The sequence below is a fragment of the Lonchura striata genome, chromosome 2 (genome assembly GCF_050655825.1).
Source record: "Lonchura striata isolate lonStrDom1 chromosome 2, ASM5065582v1, whole genome shotgun sequence".
NCBI classification, from domain to species: Eukaryota; Metazoa; Chordata; class Aves; order Passeriformes; family Estrildidae; genus Lonchura; species Lonchura striata.
This window is the reverse complement of record NC_140704.1, coordinates 149,147,271-149,169,572: the sequence shown is the minus strand read 5'-3', so window position 1 is coordinate 149,169,572 and position 22,302 is coordinate 149,147,271. Positions and strand designations below refer to the sequence as shown.

Here is a 22,302-nt window from a genome sequence, read left to right as displayed (position 1 = left end):
CCTGATCAGAAGTTCTGGGATGGGGAGGGAAAAGCAGAGAAATTGGGCTGGGAGGAATGAAAAAAAAAAAAATATGACCATTTTTCTTTCCTTTTTTGTCTGCATGTCCCTAGGTTGCAAACTTCTCTCCATGGCTTAAATGGACTTTGGAGCATGTCTCTCTGATGGAATGTACAACCCCAGATGATGTGATCCTTCAAGAATTAAACTCCAAGAAAATACAATTCTTTCTACAATTTGCTTGTTTTAATGCATGGCTTGCTCTCACACACAAAACCTGAGTTTTAATTTCTGTATGCAGAAAGACAAGGGTCTATCTTCAGTAAACCCTCACCAGGAGAGGTTAGCAACAGGACAAAGAGAGGCGGGAAGGAGCTTTGAAGCAGTGTGAGAAGGTGAAAGGAAATACCCAAGTTGTCCTTTTTAAGCCCATTTGGGGAAGATGAAGCTTCTCCCTTATGGCTGGAAGTAGAGGAGCCAACCAGTTCAGCCTGGGGTGGTGACTGGGCTGCACCTTTCCCTGTTGCCTTACGTTGGACCCTGCGCTGCTCTCGGCCAGCGGTGGGGCAGAACGCAAAGATGGTTGTGAGGAGGAGGAATGTGAAAATGGTCACCTTCGCCTTCCTGCTCATCACGGCGACCTCGTTCCTGCTGAACTACACACACCAGGCGAGCACGGCCACCTGGGACCCCCGACATCTCGTGGTGCAGTTTTCAGAGCAAGTACAAAAACTCTTCAAGTACCCCAGGAGACCTTGCAGCTGCCGCACGTGCATTTCAGAGCTGGGACATTCCCTCTGGTTCGATCAGAGGTTCAACTCAACTATGCAACCTTTCCTGACCTCACAAAATGCCTTGATCCCAGAAGACAGCTACAGGTGGTGGCTGGTAAGTGGGGGGTGTGGATGCAGCCCAGGTTTTGGGTGACAGTGGTGGTGCCAGGCTTCCAGGGGTGCCAAGCACATAGAAAGAGATGTTTTCTGCCCAAAGCATTTGCTGTCTCTGCTGACAAGGCACAGGTGGAAGGAGTGGGTCTTTGTGCTGCTGTTCAGCTCAGGGGGGCTTGGAGTGCACATTCATTTGCTCCAAGCTAGAGAAGCCCCTGACAGAGTTAGGTGGTAGATCCAGAATTTGCAAATGTCAATACTGTCATTTTCTCCCTTCTCTTCCAAAGACCAGGCTTTGTAACCCCTCTGTTTCTGCTTCAGATGGACTTTTGCCATTCATCAAGGTGGATAATCAAACTAATCGTGAAGTGTGTGATTCACCCAGTGGCTCTCCCTACCATAAGATATGTAAATAATTAGCAGGTTAAATGGGAAATTATGTATTCCATGTGTATGAGAACATTCTCTGTTGTGGCTGAGGGTGTAAAACAGATCTGGAAAGTTCATGGGTTGCTGGGAAGGAACAGCCCCAAGTGTATCCTTGAGCAGGGTGGTCCAGCTACCCCTTGAAGCCTGATCCAAGCATCATGAAAGCGAGAGGATGTGCCTAAAGCACAGAAGGGAAAAGATGCATCCTGTTGTTTTGCCTAACAAAAGCCCCTCTTATGTTCTCTTGAAACAAGACATCAGTTGTTTGATTTACTTGTGGCTGTGCTGCTGAGGTGCTAAATTTCAGGTTCTGCTGCAACAACCCCAGTAAAATCACAGTTTCATTGCACATGTTTTCCCCCTCTTCCAGAAAAAGTGTCCCCTATGCCTTTCTCTGAACCCACAGCCTGCAGTGAGCACAACCCGTGTTGTTAAATCCTGAGCTTTCAGGCCTTCTCTGGCATCCTGAGGGGGTCTCTCCAACAGGCACCCACTATTGCAGTGGGGACATTTGCATTTTGGAGGGGATGTCAGGTGCTGTGGCAATGAGGCTGTATCAGATTTGTCACTTCTCACTCCACTGGCTGTTGCATTTAATGTTGAAAAATAAATGTCACTAAATTCTGCCATCTTTAATTGTGTAAATGACTGCTTTATGATGAGGCCCTCCTTTTTGCAATGAGTCTCAAGTACTCCAAGTTCTGTATCCTTTCACCTGCCCCTTGGCCATGACTTTGATTTCCCATTACTTGTGGTTTTTCTTACAGCTTACAGACACTTTTCCTTCTGGTCCCTGTGTTTGTTTTCTGGGCTTTGCTGGAGCTTTGAGCATGGAAGATGGCAAGCTCAGGTCCTTAACCTTGCCCTGGTTTGAGGTTTCATCAGGCAGCTGGGCTGATCTAACCACTGGCAATTTTCAAAGGAGTGGACATACACCAGATTGGGCTCAGTAATGAGAGGATGAGGTTATTCATGGACACCATGAGCAAAGCCACTCTGCATTCTGCACTCAGAACTCACTGATTTAAGCATGAGGTTTGAATGCACTGTCTCTTAGGAAATAGAAAATAAAATAAGAAGAAGCTTGGGACTCGGTACAGAAGTCTGAATGTGTAATTCTCCTTCTTGTAGTGAAACAGCAAAAAAAAAAGAAGCAGTGCTTCCTCAATTTATAGAATCAGGTTGGAGAAGACCTCTGAGATCATCAAGTCCAACCTAGGACTGGACACCACTTTGTCAACCAGACCAGAGTACCAAATGCCACATCCAGTCTTTCTTTAAACACTTCCAGGGATGGTAACTCCCCCACCTCCCTGGGCAGCCCATTCCAATGCCCAATCACCCTTTCTGTGAAGAAATTCCTTATGTCAAACTTAAACCTTCCCAAAATCATTTAGACTGTGTCCTCTCTTCCTGTTGCCAGTTCCCTGGGACAAGAGACTGACTCCCACCTGGTCACAGCCTCCTTTCAGGTGGCTGTAGAGAGTGACAAGGTCACTCCTGAGCCTCCTTTTCTCCAGGCTGAACAATCCCAGGTCCCTCAGCCTCAGTCACCTCACAGGAATTGTGCTCTAGACCCTTCACCAGCTTTGTTGCCTTTTCTGGACTTGCTCCAGCACCTCAATGTCCTTTCTTGAAGTGAGGGGCCCAGAACTGGGCACAGCACTAAAGGTGTGGCCTCACCAGTGTGTTAAAAATTCAGCTCAACCTGAAACAGATTCTTTTAGAGGAGGGTTGTTTCTTTTTCAGCAAAATGAAATAAAACTGACTTTCAGAACAGCCGAAAGTCTCCCCTCCCCATCCCAAACAAAAGCTGTTCATTAATTTTCAGGGCTGTCTAATCATGTTTTAGTGTTTTCATTCTTTTATTGTTCAGATCATGTTCAAAGGGAATACACCACTTCAAAATGCAAAATCAAAGCAATTTTATTTTTCAGATGATAAAAATAAATCTTTTAAGATTCCTAGACTTTTTCAATCTTCAATCAGGACGTGTGAAATATTTTGATGTCCCCCATAACTGCATTGTGTATTGGAAGTTTTTACTCACTGAAAGTCTTTGCCCTAATGTATAGTAGATGGAGAAAGTGCCCTGACTCCTCTGAAAGATGGTTTTGAGTAAACCCCAGGCATGATGTGGCCTCACCTCCTTATTGCAACTGATTCCTTATGTACATGTTGCGTTTGGTAAGCTTTTCCAAGAGAGTGTCATTTCTTCAGTAAATAATTCCCAGGTGCATCCTGAGGGCAACTCCCTTTTCGCTGTTCATTTTTAGGCTCATCTTCAAAGCAATTCTGAGATTTCAGCCAGTCTTTAAGAAAACATTGCTCATGGCCATGTTTCACTCTTGTGTGCTTTGCCAACTCAATAATTTGTGACTTTTTGCTATATTTGTACATAAAAAGGAGCTATGAGGAAACCTGAGATTGCTCAAACTTCATTCAGGGGGAGGAATGACTGTGTGTTCACTCTCAGGAGCTGGTTTCAGACAGTGTGGTGGTTTTGTTGTTGTACCTGAGGCTCTGAGATGCACTGGAGCTCTTTATTACATGGCTGTGACTTCCCTGTCATGGGCAGACCTGTGTGATGTGCTGCCCTAAAAGCAGACACAGCCCTTGCCTGTCCACCAGACTCAGTCTGTCCTCCCTCCACCTTAACCCTGTTGCTGTAGATGTGAATAATAAGTGCTGTTCATCCAAATAGTCCTGCAGCATTAGTATCTCTCCAGGACAGTGCAGACTGATTTCAGAGGTTAATGACCAGTATTGGAGACAAAGGGACATTTGGGACCAAAGAATGGGGTGGTTTCTCTTGCTTACAGCTCTTCCATGGCTGCCAGACAGCTTCCTGGTTTATTTGGAGGATATATAGTTTGAACACTTCCAATCTGGTAGGATGTGACCTTTAGAAGGAAATATTCCTGATTGCTCTGAATAAAACTGATTGTGTATACTGGATTTAGTGTGACCACCTGTGCAGGTGGGAAGGAGCAGGGGGGAGAAGGTCAGTGCCACCATCCCTGTAGTGGCTCATCTTGCTGCATGGGGATGCCCCTGAAAATGTACCTGGCTGTTTCTTTGATCATGCAAACAAGGGGGATGTTTTCAGGATTGCTTCCTGCTTCTCATTTGCTTAAATATACACAGCTGATAAACTGTCCCTTCATTATCATGTAGCAAAAAATGGCTCAGATTCTCCCATGTACACCCCTGCAGCTGCTCTGTACTTTTTGTGACTTAAAGTTGAATTGGAATCCTCTACTCTCAGGGAGGATCTGGGCATTGATAACACTTCAGGCTGTGAACATTTTGTTAGAAACTCCTTCCTCGTTTTTCTCCCTCTCACCCTTCCTGTCTCCCACCTCCTCTCTCTCTCCTTCTCCTCTGCCTTCTCTCATCTTATGCTCAGGCACTGTGAGAGTGTTTTTGCAAGGTGGCACCTGGTGTTACATGATACATTCCTTTCTGTTTATATTTTCTTTTCCACCTCCCTGAGCTGGTTCACCTGCAAGCTTTCCATTGTTTTATCATGACACACATGGATGTTCTCACTAAATTTTGTAACCCATATATAAGGATACATGGCAAGAATTACCTGCTGTGACAAAGCACAGCATTTATTTATAGTTTTCTTGTTTTGTTCTAAGGGGTGGATGCATTGTTCTTAGTGGTCAGAAAGTATAAAAAATAGGAGATCAGAACCTGCTGTTCTAAGCCCAGATGTTGAGGTTGATGGATAACAGTTGTGATAAGTAAATTTAGGCTCAGAGTTTCCTGGCAATCTTCTCTGTACCACATTGTTCATAAACTATCACGTTATAAGACCTTTTATCTCAAGTCTTACAACGTTTGAGGGTTTTGCATTTTCTTTGGAAGAAAGATCAGGTCTTGGAGCCATGCTATTAGTGTATCAAAAAGAAAATATTAGTTTAAACTCATTATGTTTGTGGGAAAAATCTAATATATGCCTTAAAAATTTGTTTTCAGCTGGTGAACAAAGGGGCATCCCCACCCAACACGTGCTGGGGAAGCTGGGGCAGCTGCACTGATTTTTAAGGCAGCAGCAGAGCTGCTTGGCACCTGAGTCATGCATTATGAATGTTCTCTGAGGAAAATGTGTCCAAATACTTTGATCATCAGAAGTTTCCTTTGAAACTGGGACGCTGTCTGTGACACTTTGGAAGCAATACAGAGGGCTCAGCACTTTGAAGGTAGCATGTAGCTACCAGATCACTGCAGAAGGGGGTACCAAATCCCAAATCCAGGCTAGGCTCCAGGCACTGGTGCATGGCCACATGCCCAGTTCCACCCAGTCCCACCTGCAGCTGAGCTGCTTAGTTCTAAGTGTGATATTTAAACCACATTTGGACATATGGGAAGAACCTGACCCTGGGCCACCTCTTACCCTCAGTGGCAGCCCCCACATAAGTCCAGATGGGCTGGAGCTGCTCCTCCTATGGTGAGGACAGATGGATGTGGAGTGGTCCAAACCCACAGGTCTCTCTCAGCAGGAGGCTCAGAGTAGTGTAGAGCTGACCCTTACCAACCATGGAAGTCAGAAATTGTGCAGCTCAGCATATTATTGTGTGATATTTACAGAATATGTGCATGTATATATTTATATTTGAGAATGTAAATTTTTTGACTACACAGAACATTAAACAAAGCTCAAACACTTGACTGTTCCTCTATTCTTTCCCTTCAGCTCTTACATGCATTGTAATTGAAGGACGTTAAATATAACAAAAATTAAGCCATTTTTTCCAGACCAAAGATGCATTTTTAAAATTATTACCTTTTAGGCTCTCCTTGAATCTGTAGAACAGAGATTTGCCCCACCAGACTGTTGCTAGGATTAATCTTGCAGCTGAGAAGTGTTTTATGAGTGTTACTGCCTCCAAACAGCAGCAGTGAGGCAATTAGCAGCTGTGCAAAAGAGATTCTCATTTGCTCTTTATCTTTGAAAAACAGTTTAAAAAAATTAGAAAAGCCACAAACCCCAGTATTGCTATCCCAGCTTGCCCCAGGCTGCCTGGCCGTGTGTTGGCAGGGCTGCCTCACCAGTGCTGGCTGCTGCCACAGCCACAGCTGTACCAGTCTGTCCACCCAAGGGTTCTGCCTTGGTCTGGGTTCTGCCTGCATCCACATCACACCCATGACTGCAGGCTCATCTATTCTCCCTGCCAATAATTTGGGGGTTTGAAGCTGTGCTTAATGTGCTGTCAGACTTGGCTGTGGGTGCAGGATGTAGGCCAGGAGAGTTTTCCTTTGAGGTCCTCCTGACTCCTTTGAGGCCCCAAGATAAGAAGGACGTGGATGGAGTCAGTCCAGAGGAGGCCAGGAAGATAGCTGGAACACCTTTCTTGTAAAGGCAAACTGAGAGGAATGGGGTTGTTGAACCTGAAGAAGAGAAGGGTCTGGGGATATTTTATTGCCAGCTTTCAATATCTAAAGGGGCTACAAGAGAGCTGGACAGGGATTTTTCACAAGGGCAGGTACTGATAGGACAAGGGGGAATGGCTTTAATCTGGAAGAGAACAGGTTTAAAATTAGTTATTAGAGAACAGGTTTAAAATTAGTTATTAGGAAGAAATTCTTTCCTTTGAGGGTGGTGAGGCACTGGCAGAGGTTGCCCAAAGAAGTGGATGCCCCATCCCTGGTAGTTTTCAAGGCCAGGTTGGATGGGGCTTGGAGCAACCTGGTCTAATGGGACCTGTCCCTGCCCATGGCACAGGTATTGGAACGAGTTGATCCTTAAGGCCTCTTCCAACCCAAACCATTTTGTGATTCCATAACTGGAGCTGTGTCCTCCCCACTCCAAGCCTTAGCTCTGAGCAGCCTTGGCTGAACTCACACTTTCCTTTTGCAACCCCTTAGCCAAGTTTTGGGCACTGCTGCTTGGTAGTGCTGTCAATGTTGTGGTATTGTAGAGCCCAGTGAAGTTTAAAAAAGCAGCAAATCCCTTGTCATCCTTAGTGGGAGTGTGCACAGTGCTGAGGAGGGAACACCAGGCTCTTCCTTGGAGAGCCATTCATGAGTGAGGAAAGGGAGTGCATGAACTTTGAGTGTTCTTTTCTTGCCTTTTTTTTTCTTGCTAGCTTTTTAAAAATACAATGCAAAACCAGCTAGTTCACTTCTGTATGTGAAATGGAGAGTTTCTAAGGCTGGGAGATGATTTAGGAAACTTCTCAATCTGAACTCCCAAGTATAGTTGTAACAACCTAAGGTGGAGAGTTGACTCCCAAGTGACACACAAATATTTTAAGGAGGGAAGATGGACTGTTGAGTGGTATGTTATATGTGGACACAAGATGGGTTAAGATGCCTTATGAATTTGGACAAAAAGTTGAACTGCTTCTTTAAACACACATATTACTTGCACAGACTACTGAGAAAAGCAGCCACTTCACTCAGGACACAGGGGTCAAGTGTTTCAGTGTAGTTAGGGCCACTTGTAGCAGCTATATCCATACACATGTCCCTGTCACACATCTACACAACCTGGAGACAGGATGCTGTCCTAACAGAGCCACATGGCACTGCAGTGGCTCTGCCTTGCACAGCATGGACAGACTTCCACTCTGCTTTTGCTGATTTCCTTATGGGAAAGGCCAGACTTGTGAGAGCTTGATAAGGAGGGGAAATAAAAAAGGTAGAGACAACAATATTCCAAAAAAAAAAAGACAAAAATTTGGGGTGGGAAAGTGAACTATAATCGGCTTGTAATTGTAATGCTATTAAAATGGTCTTTTTTCAATAAGCCAAGCAAACATTGTGCAATAAGGAACTGGCTGCATGTTAAGTCTGAACCTTTACAAGCTGAATATGCCTTGGAGTTAACAAGCCTTGTTGCTTCCTCTTCTCTGTTTTCCTGAAATATTAAAGAGCATTGATAGAAGATTAGGCCTGAAACATAGAGTTCAATCAGATAATCATTGGGAAATCAAAGCAGAGCACGTAAAATAAGTTATAGATAGATGTCTCATTGTATGGATGTTCAGCACACAGTGCAATAATGTCATCACTGTATTTGAGGTCACTGAGAGAATTTCTAGCATTAGTAATGGCCTTTCCCATGGAGTTGTGTACAACAGAGGGGTTGTAGGACAATGGTGTCTTGTTTTCAGGCTGATGTTGGTTCCCATGTCTCAGCTCAGTTGCAGTGGACTTACTCTAGACAGAAACATAAAAGAATGGTAGATGCCTGAGCTGTGTAAATGGAGGTACCTATCCAGAAAGTTTCTTACTCTCTTAATGCAGCAAAAATGCATCACTACCCCATGTTTTTCCCTTTTCTTTTCTGGACAAAAAGAAAATGTATCTTAAAAAGGGCAGACAGGTACTTGGAATTTTCTGAAAATTGCCTTCCTGTTCTGAATTTTCTCAGGCTAAATCAGTTCAAGAATAAGATTTTGGTGGGTTTCCTTTTCATTTCTTAAAGACACTTAAGAGTCAGCTCATCTTTATGGAGAGAGAGAGAATTATATGGTATATGTAAATGCGTGTTCAAATTACTCAAAATAAGTTCCTTTTTCAAAAAAGATTGTATTTTACTACATTATACATCTGTACTAGACTCTGTGACATCTATGAAGTCTCAAATTATTTTGAAGGCTGCAGCTTTTCTAACATTGTTTTTCTCATATCCAGAGTAAGATGAGGTTAGCTTCGATTCATAAAGAGCACACAAGAGTTTAGATATGTGGCCATGTATTTGTTGGATCACACACAAATTAAGAAGATGACCTTTTTTATTTATATAATTGAGCCTTGAACTGAATAGTGACATACACAGTCATAATTACAATGCTTGTCTGGTCATCTTAATTACTTTGCATCCTAATCACCTTGTGCAGTCCATATACAAGTATATAGATTAGGGAGGATTAGTGGGAAGATTAAGTCTGCGTATGCATTTCTTTGTCTTCTTTGTTTCAAGTTCTCAATGTCATCTTCTAGCTCTGAGCTCCAGAGACCTGTTGTTCAATTCAGTGCAAATAAGGTCCTGCAAAGAGCACAGAATTAAAACAAAAATTACAGTGCTTCACTTGTTTGTGTTTGTGTGTGAGAGGGAGATAGCAGGACAAATTAACAGTTCCTGGTGCAGTCAAGGGAAACACATTGGAAACTAAAGCCAAATTAGCTCAGGCCATTCCTGGGAGTCGTGGGAAAAGATGTTTCTGCTCTCTTCCTCCCTGTCTTTCCATGTCCTGGGCTGGCAGAGCAAGACAGAGCCTTTTTGGCCCATTTTGTGCTGGAGCCATTCTCCTTTTGTGAGCTTGGAAGCAAGTGGCACCCCGAGGGTGAGCAATGGTGTCTGTGAGCATGCCAGTACTGCCAACCTCTTCAGTAAATCTCAGAGAGCTGAGCCCCAGCAAGGGAGTGTCTGACCATCACCTGCCCAGCTCCTTGCCTGTACCTCCCCAGTCCAGCCATTGTTTCCACCATGCACCACAGAGCTGCTACAGAACAGTTTTCCTCCATGGCAACAGACACAATGACCAAGGTCCGGGTGGTTTTCTTCATCCTGGAGTTTTCTTTTAGATGATTATAAATCTCCAACCCTCAGGGCTAGCTCTAGTAAAGCTTCTTATTGCATGAGCAGCTGGTTCCTCCACAGTTCACTTACCATTTCCCTCTCCCACTCTTGGCATATGCCAAAATTTGTGGCAGGGATACCAGCCACTTCTGTCTTCCATCAGCTTCCCTGAGACTTTATAGGAGAGTTAAAAGGAATCTTACACATAAATAAATTAAAGAAATGTCACACATATTCTAACAGAAAATACCTGACCCAGATTGGGTTTAGGCTTAGAGAACACCAGAGGAACATTTATTCTGCTAAGGCCAGCCTCTGGGAAAATACTTGATCTGCTCTACCATAGCTAGATAGAGGAAGTGTGGGAATCTGATGAGGAGGAGGAGAAAAAGGAAGCCAAGTTTAAAAAGTTAAGGAGTTTTCCACTTGATTTTTTTCACACTTTGGCTCCCAACACGAAGCCTTGTACTGCAGAAGGCAGTGTCTGTGGGTAGATGTGGGATTGCTCTTTGAGGAGACACTTCAAGCCATCTCTAGCTGACAGAAAAGCTGCCTGTGTTGGTAACCTGGGCTGTTTTTTCTCCCTCACAGAAGCTGCAAGGAGAGAAAGCTCCGAGGAGTCTGAATGCCACTCTGGCCGAGCTGTTTGGGGTGATCCCCGGGGACGGGGATCCGCTGCAGGAGCGCGGCTCCGACTCCTGCCGGCGCTGCGCCGTCGTGGGCAACTCGGGCAACCTGCGGCAGTCCCAGTACGGCCCCGACATCGACTCCCACGACTTCGTGCTCAGGTCCGTGGCAACCACGCAGCTACAGATGCCTTTGCTGCCTAAAAGTCACTGGTACTTGGGGGGGACAAGTGAGTAAACAAGGTTTCAGCGTCTGTCCAGTGAAACCTGGTACTTAAATCTAAGTTTCAGGGGGTATATGTGTGTTGGATATATCATTTCATGTTTTAGACTGGACAAAAAACACATTAATAGGTATTGATGATGTTCTGCACAGTCCACAATTGCCTGTGTTAAAAAATACAGGAGTTGCACTTATGAGTAAAAGTTATTTTTGCAGCCAGTGCTCACAAGTGATCTTTTAGATATTTGGCTGACTTATTAGATTTGACTTTCTTGCACTAATTCATTCTTAAGCAGTGGTAGGGTGGGGAAACCAAAGACACTTTTTAGTGGACAGGAGTCACCTGTTTGGCTGCAGGTACTTTGTAAAGGATGGCATTGCCTCTCCCTTTTGAGGCAACAAGGTTGTCTACTTTGTTCCACTGAAAGGCAAGCAGGAACTAGGTAAGCAGAGTTTTATCATTCAGAGGACAGCCAAAATATCTGGATTAAGTTCATCTCCAATGTGTCATCTGCTTTTCACACCACAGCTGCCAGCACAGTGCAATTTGGAGAGCTATAAAGGGCAGGAAGGGAGAGATTGCTCTTGAAATGCCACATGTAGGATTATTCTCTCGAAAGCAACAAAAGCCTTAGTAGGAAGCTGTGTACTGAAGTGAAGAACAAATCAACAAAAGATCAACACTGTTTGAACTCTTAAGCCACCTCGGCTTCTCATGTGGTTTGAGTATGGCATAGAGTCTTTAGGTGACATCTTCATCTTCACAAATCATATCAGGAGTTGCTTCCTGCAGTTTTATGTCTTGCTCCCCACCAAAAGCACCTCCCCAAAAACAGAGGCATCAACCTGACCTTCAGATCCATGAAGGGGAAGGGAGAGCCCTCTACATTATTCCTACAGGTTGTAAATGTGGGGCAGCTGCAAATGTGGGAAGCTGTGGTGCATTTATGCTTAACTCCTTCCATATAGAGGCAGCCCCATTCCTGTGTGGACTTTCTTATCCTGCCTGTCTTACATTTCTAGACTCGTGCAGAAAGGACACTTGCTGGCAGGAATAACTCAAGAGTAACACACCCAGGTGCATGTTTCTGCTCCGAGGCCTTGCCCCTCCCATGCCAGCCATCCCTGGCAAGGGCAAAACTCTGGGTGACTTAATGACTCTTTCAGTCTCAGATTTATGTTTCAACAATCCTAAGCCATATCTGAAAGGATTGCACAAGGTTTTAGGATTCACTGTGAGAATTTGTGCAGAGAAGGTGAGTCCTGTATGCATCAAACACAAAATCTCTGGTGACCGACCTGAAATTCACTTCCACATGCTCTGGCAATACAGCCAAGTGCAGGGGAGAGCCAAGGAGTCTGAGGGGCACCTTTGCTTCCAAACAGCCCACTTTTATTTGTATAACTATCTGTTTTCAGGACAGAAGGAAGTTCCTGCTTGTCCTTCCTGCTGAGACTGGGTGTGAGTGCTGCCTTTGGCCGTATGGCACCGACAGCCCCACCATGGGTGGCAAGAAAAGTACATAGACCCAAAGGCAGATTAAAAATGACCAACATGTCACCCTTGTCTTTGTCTTGCTGGAAAGAAACACCTATATTTTATACCTTTGACTGACTAATCTCAAGGCAAAACACAGAAAGTCCCGTGCTTTTCCAGTGTTTCTACACAGTATGGTGTGGGTCTCTGGCAGGGAAGGCAATAACAGGGAACTCAGTAACAAATCCAGGAGGCTGGCAGGATATTCTAACTACACTAATAACTCCCTTGAAGGGAGTCAGAAGAAATTTAAGTAATTCACCTGGGGGAGAACTGCAATAACACAGCCTGGCATAGACTTGATAAACAGATTTTTCCTCTCCTGTTATCATTAACCAGGGCAGCATGTTGTCTGGCAATGTATGATGTTCCTCATTACCTCGTCAGCTACATCCTTCCTTTTCCTCCCTGTGCTTCTGCCAGGAGCTGAGATAATGTTATTGCAGGAAAAAAAAAAAGCATTTTGCTCAGAGACAACTGAGGTGTTTCTCCATGGTTTTGCACAGCACCATGGATTTGTACAAGTTGCTTCAGGGATCTCTAATGTGCACTGTGCTGCACCACAGAAATATGCAAATCTCTGCCACTGAGGAGCTAAAGCATCAGGGAGAGAATTGCTGATGTGTTCCCAGATTGGCTTTCAGAAATGAACATAGGCATAGAGGCATTTCTGCAGTGCTGAGCTCAGAAATCCCCTCTCTGTTCCATGTATGGACCACTCATTTAAGAGTTGGACTCCATGATCCTTGTGGAACCCTTCCAACTCAGAATATTCCCTGATTCTGTTAATCTGTGATACATCCAACAGAAGGCAGGGTAACCCTGTTTGGTCAACACATCTTAACTGAGTCCTGGAGGCCCTGGGCAGATCTCCATGCACTGACCCCAGGGTTCCTTAAACACCCCATGTGTGTGCAGAGTGACCCTGAGTATCTGCTGGAGTTGGAGTACCTACTACAAAGTAAAAGTAAGGTTTGAGTAAATGGTCAGAAGCAGGTCCTGTATCTGTACTGTGTTTGTGTCTATTTGGCACTGGCTTTTGTCACACACAGCATATTATTACCCTGACCCTAGACATAAAAATACACCTGTATGGATAAGGGGGAAATGGAACTGCAAGAAGTCAAGCTGATGTACTTCAGGGCAATGGTTTTCTCACCAGCTGGAGTATGCAGCTTCAGGATGAAGTGAGATGTATCCTCATGGACTCACCACTCTTTTGATGACTGCAAAGAGAACACAGGGGTGTGCTCAGAGATACACTCCTGTTCAGTCCAAGGAATTCCACATCAAAGCTGAGCTTTCATTTACTGTTCAGTCACATGGGTTATGCTAATTCCAGCTTGCCTGAGGACCCCTACACCCTCTCAGGGCTGTCTGAAGACCCTGCATATAGCATCCCCTTAGCCATGGGAGCACATTCCTGACCTCAAGCAAATGGCTTGGTGAAAATTCACAGGTATTTGTACTTACCTAATTCCTCTTCTGTCTCAATTCTTGTTTTTGGGCTGCAGAATGAACCGTGCCCCCACTGCTGGCTACGAATCAGATGTTGGGAGCAAGACCACTCACCACTTTGTTTATCCTGAGAGCTACAGAGAGCTGGCAGCAAATGTGAGCATGATCCTGATCCCCTTCAAAACCCTGGATCTGCGCTGGGTTGTCACTGCTCTCACCACAGGCACCATCAACTTGTGAGTAAGGGCAGGCACAAGGGCTGGGAGCTCCATATTTCATGATGCTTTGGGAGGTGGTAGCCTGTGTGGGGCAAATCCCTACTTCTGGTAAGGCCCAGGGATGCTTTACAGACCCTCCCAAGCCAGACTTCAGCCCTAAACACTTGATTTTTAGGAAAAAAATTAATGTTATGATGCAGTTGTTGAGGCAGCGAGCGAGATCCAGTCCCTTACGTCCCCAGTGGTCTCAGAGAAATTAAAAGGGGAGCTTTTGCTGGTGGAAGTGACGAGTTTGGTCAAAAGGCTCATGAGCTTTGGGGTTCATTGCCTCATTTTGGGGTTTTCTGCTCATCCTTCCTCCTCTCTGGTTCCTTGGGAGTCAGTACACTTGCAGGAGAGGACGAGGAGGTAGAGAGGGCTGTGCAGGCTGCTCACCTGAGGTGGTGAGAGCAGATGCAGACCACAACACTTAGTGCCTCATCCACAGGATGAGCTCCTCTGGACAGGTTGGTCAGGACTTTGGTCTGTCTTCCCTGGTGGAACATGATTGAGAACCGTGCAGAGGAAACAATGTTTTATGTGTCACCTGCGTGTCTTAGCCTTAAATTCAAGAGTTCTACTTGCCAATAACGTAGCACACTGGAATTTACTCTCCAGTTCTTTTTTGAGTGCTGTCAGAAGTAAAGGTTGTCTCCTGCTAGATTTATGGCAGCACCAGAATTAGAAATGTGATCAAAATGAATGTTTCTTCTGGAAGCCTGCTAGCAGATTCTTTTCCTTCCTCTAAGCTGGCTTTTCCTAATCCAGAGAATGAAATACGTGACATTTGTACTGTGTGTGAGGTTATCTTCTGGATGTGAAACCACAGCCCTGTGGGGTTGCTTGGTGACACTCTGCTACACACAGACAGCAGGAGCAGATCAGATTGCTTTACTCCAGACAGAAATATTTCAAGACACTTAAAGTTTTTTCCCAATTTCAAAGTCTCAGAAGATTTAAACTTGGAAAAGTGTGTCTTGGGCACATTGACTGGGCATAATACCCACTTCACAATTTTAAGACTCTTTGATGAAAAAACAAATGAAGTTTTATTTCTTCTCCTGATTTTCTTTTCTCTCTTTGTAGATACATTTTAGATTATTTTCATTTCTTTTTACGATTACTTTACCTTGTAAAAAATCTGTGTTAACTTTATTTTACCTGTTTTATCTTCAGCATTTAATACATACACTCATAAACTGGCTTGAAAAAGATCCACCTTCAAGACATACTCTGACTTGGAAAAATCAGTAGACTTAGAAAAGTGTACCACTCACTACAAGTCATTGAGGTGCTAAAGCCTGTCCAGAGAAGGGTCATGGAACTGGAGAAGGGTCTGCAGCACAAGTCTGATGAGGAGCAGCTGAGGGAGCTGGAGCTGTACAGCTTGGACAAAAGGAGGCTCAGGGGGGACCTTACCAGTCTCTACAGCTCCCTGACAGGAGGCTGTAGCCTGGTGGGGGTCGGTCTCTTCTCTCAAATAACAAGAGATAGGAAAAGAGGAAATGCCTCAAGTTTTGCCAGGGGAGGTTTAGATTGAATATCAAAACCAATTTCTTCACCAGAAGAGTTGTCCAGCACTGGAACAGGCTGTCCATGGGAGTGGTGGTGTCACCATCTCTGAAGGAGATTAAAAAATGTATAAGTGTGTATAAGTGTGGCATGGCTTAGTGATGGTTTAGTTTGGTTTAGTTTATAGGGACATGGTTTAGTGATGACTTGGCAGTGGTGGATTAACTCTTGGACTCAATGATCTTAGAGATCTTTCCACCTAAATAATTCTATTGTTCTATAATTTACATGGACACGTTTTTCAGGCAGGTCCACTGCCTGTCCCTGCCCCAGGAGAAAGCTCTTGGTACTTCTTGAACTCTGAGCCCTGCACTGATTTCACGTGAGTGAGCCCTTAGCCTGTTAGGAAGATATGACTCATTGGCCACAATGCAGTCACAACTCATGAAAGGGAAAACACCTTTGCTTAATAAATTACAGGGTATATTATATATTTATAATTAGATTGTATACATTGTCTTTGTAAGCATCTGGTATAAATTAGTGTGTGATTATTTAACCACATGAAAGAAATACCACTATTTTAAGATATTTAAAACAGGAAAATTGCATAATTAATAAGCTGGAATAATAAAAGCAGAAAATCATAAGCATACAAATCATAGCAATGTACACAGCATAATTTTAGCCTTGTAGAATTAACCTATGAGCATACATTAAATACACAGTGTCAGATAATGAGTATAAGGAAATTGTTGAGTGCACATTTTTAAAGGGGAGAAAACATGAAATAAAAATAAAACACATTTGGAAGTCAGTATTTTAGAAAGGAAGATGTAATTATCTCCTTACCCCGGTCTGCTTGGGCATTGTTCCATGTGCACAGCCTGCATAGTGTCAGCTGAGTTTAGGCTAACAAGAAGCCAAGTGTACTCATAGCTAAAAAAGATAAGCATCCTGTATTAGTTAGACTTTTACACAGACCTTTAATTTTTAATTTCAGCTAAATGAAAGAATTTCCTAAAACTCAAAACCTGTGAGTTAAACATATTCTTCTCTTAGTATTGTCATAATTCTTACAATTTTTATGATTCAAAACAAAAGTCAAATTTTAAGTCAGATTGCCTTAATATTAACTTCAATTGACAGCTGAGTGATTCTCTCATACATTATTAGTCCCATTTGACTGATGTATTTCTATCTAAAAACATCCCTCTAAGACTAAGCATTGTTCCAGAAAAGACTAAGAAAAGCCTTTTCAGGGATTGGAAACTTTCAGGCCCTCATCAGCCATGCATTTACCCTGATTGCCTTGACTTGCAAGTCTTTTAGGAATCTGCTTGGTGAAAAAACCCCACTTTGTTTGGCAAAGACAGTTACTGTATTCCTTAGAATATTACACTTCTTGTGCCAAGGGTTCAGTAAATGTTTTGTACAATAAAATGAATGTTTTTCACAGGGACAATGACAGATTCCACTGGAGCCCTGCACAGTGGCTTGTGGAAGATGTTTCCCAGGGGATGTTACACTGCCTGTAGCCACCTTCATCACAGGGGTCAGTGTCCCACCCCTGTGTGGTTCCTCCTGGGTCACTCATTTTGCTCTGCAGCCCAGGTTTTACATGATCATGAGAGCAGAGGTCTTAATCAGTGTGCTAATATTTTCTGTGTCATTTTATGAAATTCTGCAGCCACGTGACAGCAGGACTTGAGTATTCTGAAACAATGAAGTAACCCTTGGTTAAAATGACTAATATGTCATCTGACAAGAGCTCCAGAAGTCTCCTGGTTAGATCAGAGATATCCACAAGTACTGTCATGAACACTGCATATTCATCTCTTTGGTCTTCTACTGTATCTATCCATGAAATCCATGAAACACAGCCTTCTTGTTTCTTCCACATCACCTTTTTAGAAAAGATTAACTGTTTATTCATATGATATTAAGGAAACTCTACTATCAAAGAAGCCTTTTTTGTCTTCATGAGCACAAAAAGGGCATGGGATCAGCAAGACTATGTTTACTGATTTGCTGATCAGGGTCAGGCATGGGGATATTTGCTGAGACCAGACTGAGAAGGCTGCATGAGTGTCCCTTTCCCCAGCAGCATCAACTCCCAGGAGTGTTAGAACCACCCATCACCTCTCACTGCTTCCAGCCCAGAGCACGGATGGCAGGTCAGGAGAACATTGCCAGGTCACCACTGGTTTGGGAAGGTTTAGACTAAGTTTTAAAAGTGATGATGTTCCACGGTTCAAAGAAAATAAAACCTTAAACCCAAGTGAAACCATTTAGACTGAACTAATGGAAGGGTTTGGTGATTTACCACAGCCCATCTAATAAGTGTGCAGGATATATTTTGGGATATACTCCAATTACAAGGCCAGCTCACCCGAATTTTTTCACTTGAAACAAACTCAGGATTGTATTTTTCTTACAGCACTCGTGATGAGCTGTGCAATGGCTTCACATGCTGTGCATGAGATATGGGGAATAAAAGCTTTTTTTCATTTTCAAGACATGACTCGTGATTTCTACTCCGTCATAAGGTGTAACTTGGAAATTTTATGCTGGAAACTGCAGGAAGCCTTCAGCATCACCCTGGGGAGGAGGAAAATCACTTTCTGTGAGGGACTGTGTCCTGGGAATGCTCGAGTTCCATATGACCACAGAAGGGGTGAACTCTGCTGCCACCGACTCTGAAAATCGTGTGGTAGCTCCGAGTATTAGGAGAGGAAAAGTCTCCCCCTGGTGGGAGAAGGTTTTTCTGCCATGAAATTAAATGGAAAGTCTTTTCCTATCATCAAAGAGCAAAGACTGCAACAAAAATTACCCAAGAATTAGAAGTCTCGAGCTTCACATGCTATTGACGCTAGAGTATATTTTCAACTAAATCTTTGGTGTCCTACTGTCAATAATTAACTTGAATTTTTAATAACGTAATAGTTTTCTATAAAATTGCGTCAGTGGCAGTTCAGTTTTTTTCATGCTGTGTTACTTAATTGCAGCCTCATTTTACAACAACATCTTGAATTTACTACTTTAGAATAATTTGAATTTATAACTGTATGTGAAGAATATTCTTTCTTTGGAATTTCAGGGAAATACTAATAACTTGACTTTTTATTTATCATGATGCTTCTTTTTTGTTTAACAGCACATATGTTCCAGTTCCAAGGAAAATCAAAGTCAAAAAAGAAAAGGTGAGCAATGCTGGTTTGTGCATTTATTCTCCTAATTTATTTGTAGGTCTTTTGCCTGTTTGGGAGACTGCAAGAATCCAAGCAAGCCCTTGACATTCATAAAAAGTTGCAGCCAAAATACAGACACTTTAAAAAGCTCAGCTAAGCTACAGATTTGGCTCCTGTGTGCCATTTAGGCCATAGATCAACCACTGTGGTTGGAAAGAAATTGCTCTTGTGGCTCTGTCATTGCATGAACACTATTCTGAAGGTTGCATCACTTCCTCTGGTGCTGCTCAGGAACATTAAAAATGCAGAATTGTCATCCACAGTAACTGCTCTGCTCCTACCCATTGCAGCCATTTATATGTAATGATACTGAGGAGAGACTTCAGAGGTTTTCTTAAATAATTTTAATATTTGAACACCAAGGATGTTTCTGACTCCCAGGTCACTTCCTTGTAATAAGGAGCTAAATGAATTCTGAGCAAATAAAGCTGTGTGTTTCCAAGTCAGTGGAGAATTCCTGGTGGTAGGCTCTTAGCCCAGAGCTGCAGTAATTACCTGTACCCAATTAAACAAGCTTGGAGGCTGAGCTCAGGCCAAGTCCAGGAAGGTTTTGCTCCGGGTGTATTACAGGTCTCACAGGCAGTGTTCAAGCACAGTGTGCAGGAAAGCAGACAGGGACAGGCTGGAGGCAGGACTTGCCATGGGGCTGGATGTTAATGGAGGATTCCCATGGAGGAACTTTAGCCACTGTGCAAAGACTTCTGTTGTTGTAGCTGTGTGGTTTGAGGCTATAACAAAGGCAGGCTCTTCCTATAACAAGGAAGAACTCCTAGCTTCTAGAAAAACAAAGGTCTCATTCTTTCAGCCTTTGGAGAGACTGATTTTCCAAAGAAGTACAGGTGTCTAGGCCATCAAGTGCTGTTAAAGTAAGCCATTAGTTTCAGAACATTAAAATTACAAATTAAAGCACACACCTTTCATTCAAGAAGCCAGGTTTTGCCAAAGCCTTCAGGTGAAACTCTCAACTAGTATCAGTTTATTTTCCTTTGCTTCAAATCATGGACCTCTAGGGTGCAATAAATAATCCCTTGGCTCATCCTTACCTGTTGTGAGGTACATGATAACCTCTGCAAAACCCCAGTGAGAAGCACCAGGGCAGGTTGTTAAACTCACACCACAGCTGAGAGGCAGCAGCCCAGGCTATGGTGATATGCAGCAGCTTCCTGAGCATGAGAGGAGAAGCCTGAGTTTCTTCCCACACTGTGCAATGCAAAACACCCTGTGAGAAGAGATTAAGCACAGATGCAGTATCAGCAATTAACCTCTGACTTTGTAAAAGGAAAAGCCTTGCAGCTAACCAGATAGCACTGAAATGCTGTCACTCTAATTGCAAACACAGCGTGGAGGGAAAAGTCTCTGTTTGCCTCACTCAGGGGAGGGGGTTCAAACCAAAGGCTCCTACCAGTCCTTGGATTTACTGTACTCTCAGGTCTTATCTTAAGTGCTCTCTCTCTGTGAGATGACCTTTGTGAGACAAACAAATGCATTTTATGTCTTGTAAGAAAAAAAAACATACAGCATAGAGAAAAGGGACATTTGAAAAACAGGATAAAAGAGTCATACATGACCTGATAGGCTTCCTGGTAGTTGCATTTGGCCCTTGGTTTCCTTAGAGCTGTACCTATAGAGATGCCAAGACATGGCTGCACATTGTGCACAAGAGGCAGTCGCTCTTATGTTGCCGCTCAAATTGATGGGAACTGATGATCTTAGGGGTCTTTTCCAACCTAAATTAATCCATGGTTCTGTGAAATGTGTCATGACATCTCATGCCTGCCTTGCTCAGGACTCTAACTCCCCAGAGTTCACCTGCAATCTGCTGCAGGGAGAGTTGAATGGCTAATGCCTAATTTTCATCTCACTTGTGCTTTTTCAGACTCTTGGTTTCAGTAGGAATCACCAAGATTTACATTACTGTAAGCAGAAGGAATATCAAGACCAAGGAAAGGCTGTTGATATGTAATTGCACATGGGAAATATTCCTGAATGCACTTAATATGGGACTTATTTTTGCCTTTCATTTGTCTTCAAGGAATAACTATTATTCCTTTCTTACCCAGTCCCCTATCCTCGTGTCCTTTAGGGATGATATGCTACCATTGTTTTTTCCCCAGGGTATTTTCCTAATGAGTCTTTCTCTCCAATTTTGCCTAGATCCTGGTTTATAATCCAACTTTTATGAAATACATCTATGAAAACTGGCTTGAGCATCATGGGAGATACCCCTCCACAGGCCTTCTGTCTTTGATGTTTGCTCTCCATGTATGTGATGAGGTAAAGTCTGTCTGTGTGTGGATATATGGATAAAAATCAGGACATTTCACACTGAAGAGCCAGGCACAACCCCTGGCCACTCACTCAGCCTTTGTTTCCCCCTCTCCACCTTCTCTGCTATTTACCTCTTCAAACATATGTAGGCTCCTCAGAAACATGCAGACATGCTCAAGTGCCACTGATGGATTTTTTTAATGTCAGCAAATTGTAGGGTATGCACTCCAGGAGAATATAATTAAACATAACCAGAGATTCCACGTGGTATCAAAAGACATCTAAACATGAATAGTATTTGTGCTCATCTTGCAAATTAAAGTTTGAATTATGTTTTGTCTCCTATTTTCAAACTCAGGCTTGTGGGTTTATACTGTAGGATATAGTAAATGCCTTTGCTCCTGCAGTTACTTGGGGAGATTCCCTGATTTGAGTGCTGTGAGGTGCTCCATGGTCACTGGAGACTCAGCTAGTTAGAGTAAGGCCAGGTCAGCCCTACAAAACCTTGCAAGCATGGGCTTGTCAACATAGGGGATAAAAATCACTTTGCTGGCAAAATCCCTGTCCTGGACACACATCTGCTGATGAGAGTTTTGGTCACCCAGGCTTGTTTTCATGGAGAGGTGATAGAAATACTCCTAAAGATACTGAAAGAAACTATCATGGTCATAGCAGATTGGGTGCAGCCTGTTTTGTGGTAAGCAGGCAATGAACAGAGCTCTGACATTACTAAAACCAATTTTAAAATAGCTCACATTTGAATGGGCCTGGGTGTGGTTGGTTTAGGGAGCTGGTTTGGGGCTAGGACCCATTCTAATCCAGTCAGACATACCACCACTCTCAGTTTCAATAAATCAGTGGTGATGTTTGGACTGTTACCATCACAGGTGATAGGCATAGCCATCAACAAACAAGCCTTTGTGGGAGGAGAGGCTGTAGCTGGGTATACATTCAAAGAACATAAAATCCATCTTTCTCTGAAGTAACTGCAAATATCATATAATCAGGCATATAAATGTAGTCACTGTGGGTCATTATTTGGAAGACCAGGACCAAACCATATTTTTTTTTACTCTTTGTGGTTTAAATCAACTGAAGAGGGGATTCCCATCCCAAGCCACGGATCTCCTGAGGTCAGTCATGCTTAAGGGATAGGAATGAGTTGTCATATTGCTAAACAAGAATTAATGGATGGAAATCTCCTTTTCCCTCTGAGTTCAGGTCTGGTGGTGTCTCAGCATAGCTTAGGATGTCAGATGCTTTGGATAGGCCTTGGGCTGTTTCTCTGTGCTCATGTCATGCAGCAGGAGAGTTT

At 43.4% G+C, this 22,302-nt stretch overlaps 1 protein-coding gene across 3 annotated transcripts in view; it reads left to right on the top strand.

Moving 5' to 3' along the window:
- The window catches only part of ST3GAL1 (ST3 beta-galactoside alpha-2,3-sialyltransferase 1), a 94,257-nt gene that overhangs the window by 51,985 nt on the left and 19,970 nt on the right, over positions 1-22,302 (top strand). For 2 of the 3 annotated variants that reach the window (XM_021542387.4, XM_077781923.2), the window contains exons 2-6: positions 114-888; positions 10,447-10,643; positions 13,756-13,935; positions 18,626-18,671; positions 20,874-20,993. In XM_021542387.4, coding sequence (XP_021398062.2) covers positions 580-888; positions 10,447-10,643; positions 13,756-13,935; positions 18,626-18,671; positions 20,874-20,993 — 852 coding nt within the window. In that variant the 5' untranslated portion in view covers positions 114-579. The remainder of the gene's footprint in view (positions 1-113; positions 889-10,446; positions 10,644-13,755; positions 13,936-18,625; positions 18,672-20,873; positions 20,994-22,302) is intronic. The other variant, XM_085572581.1, reaches the window with a different exon arrangement.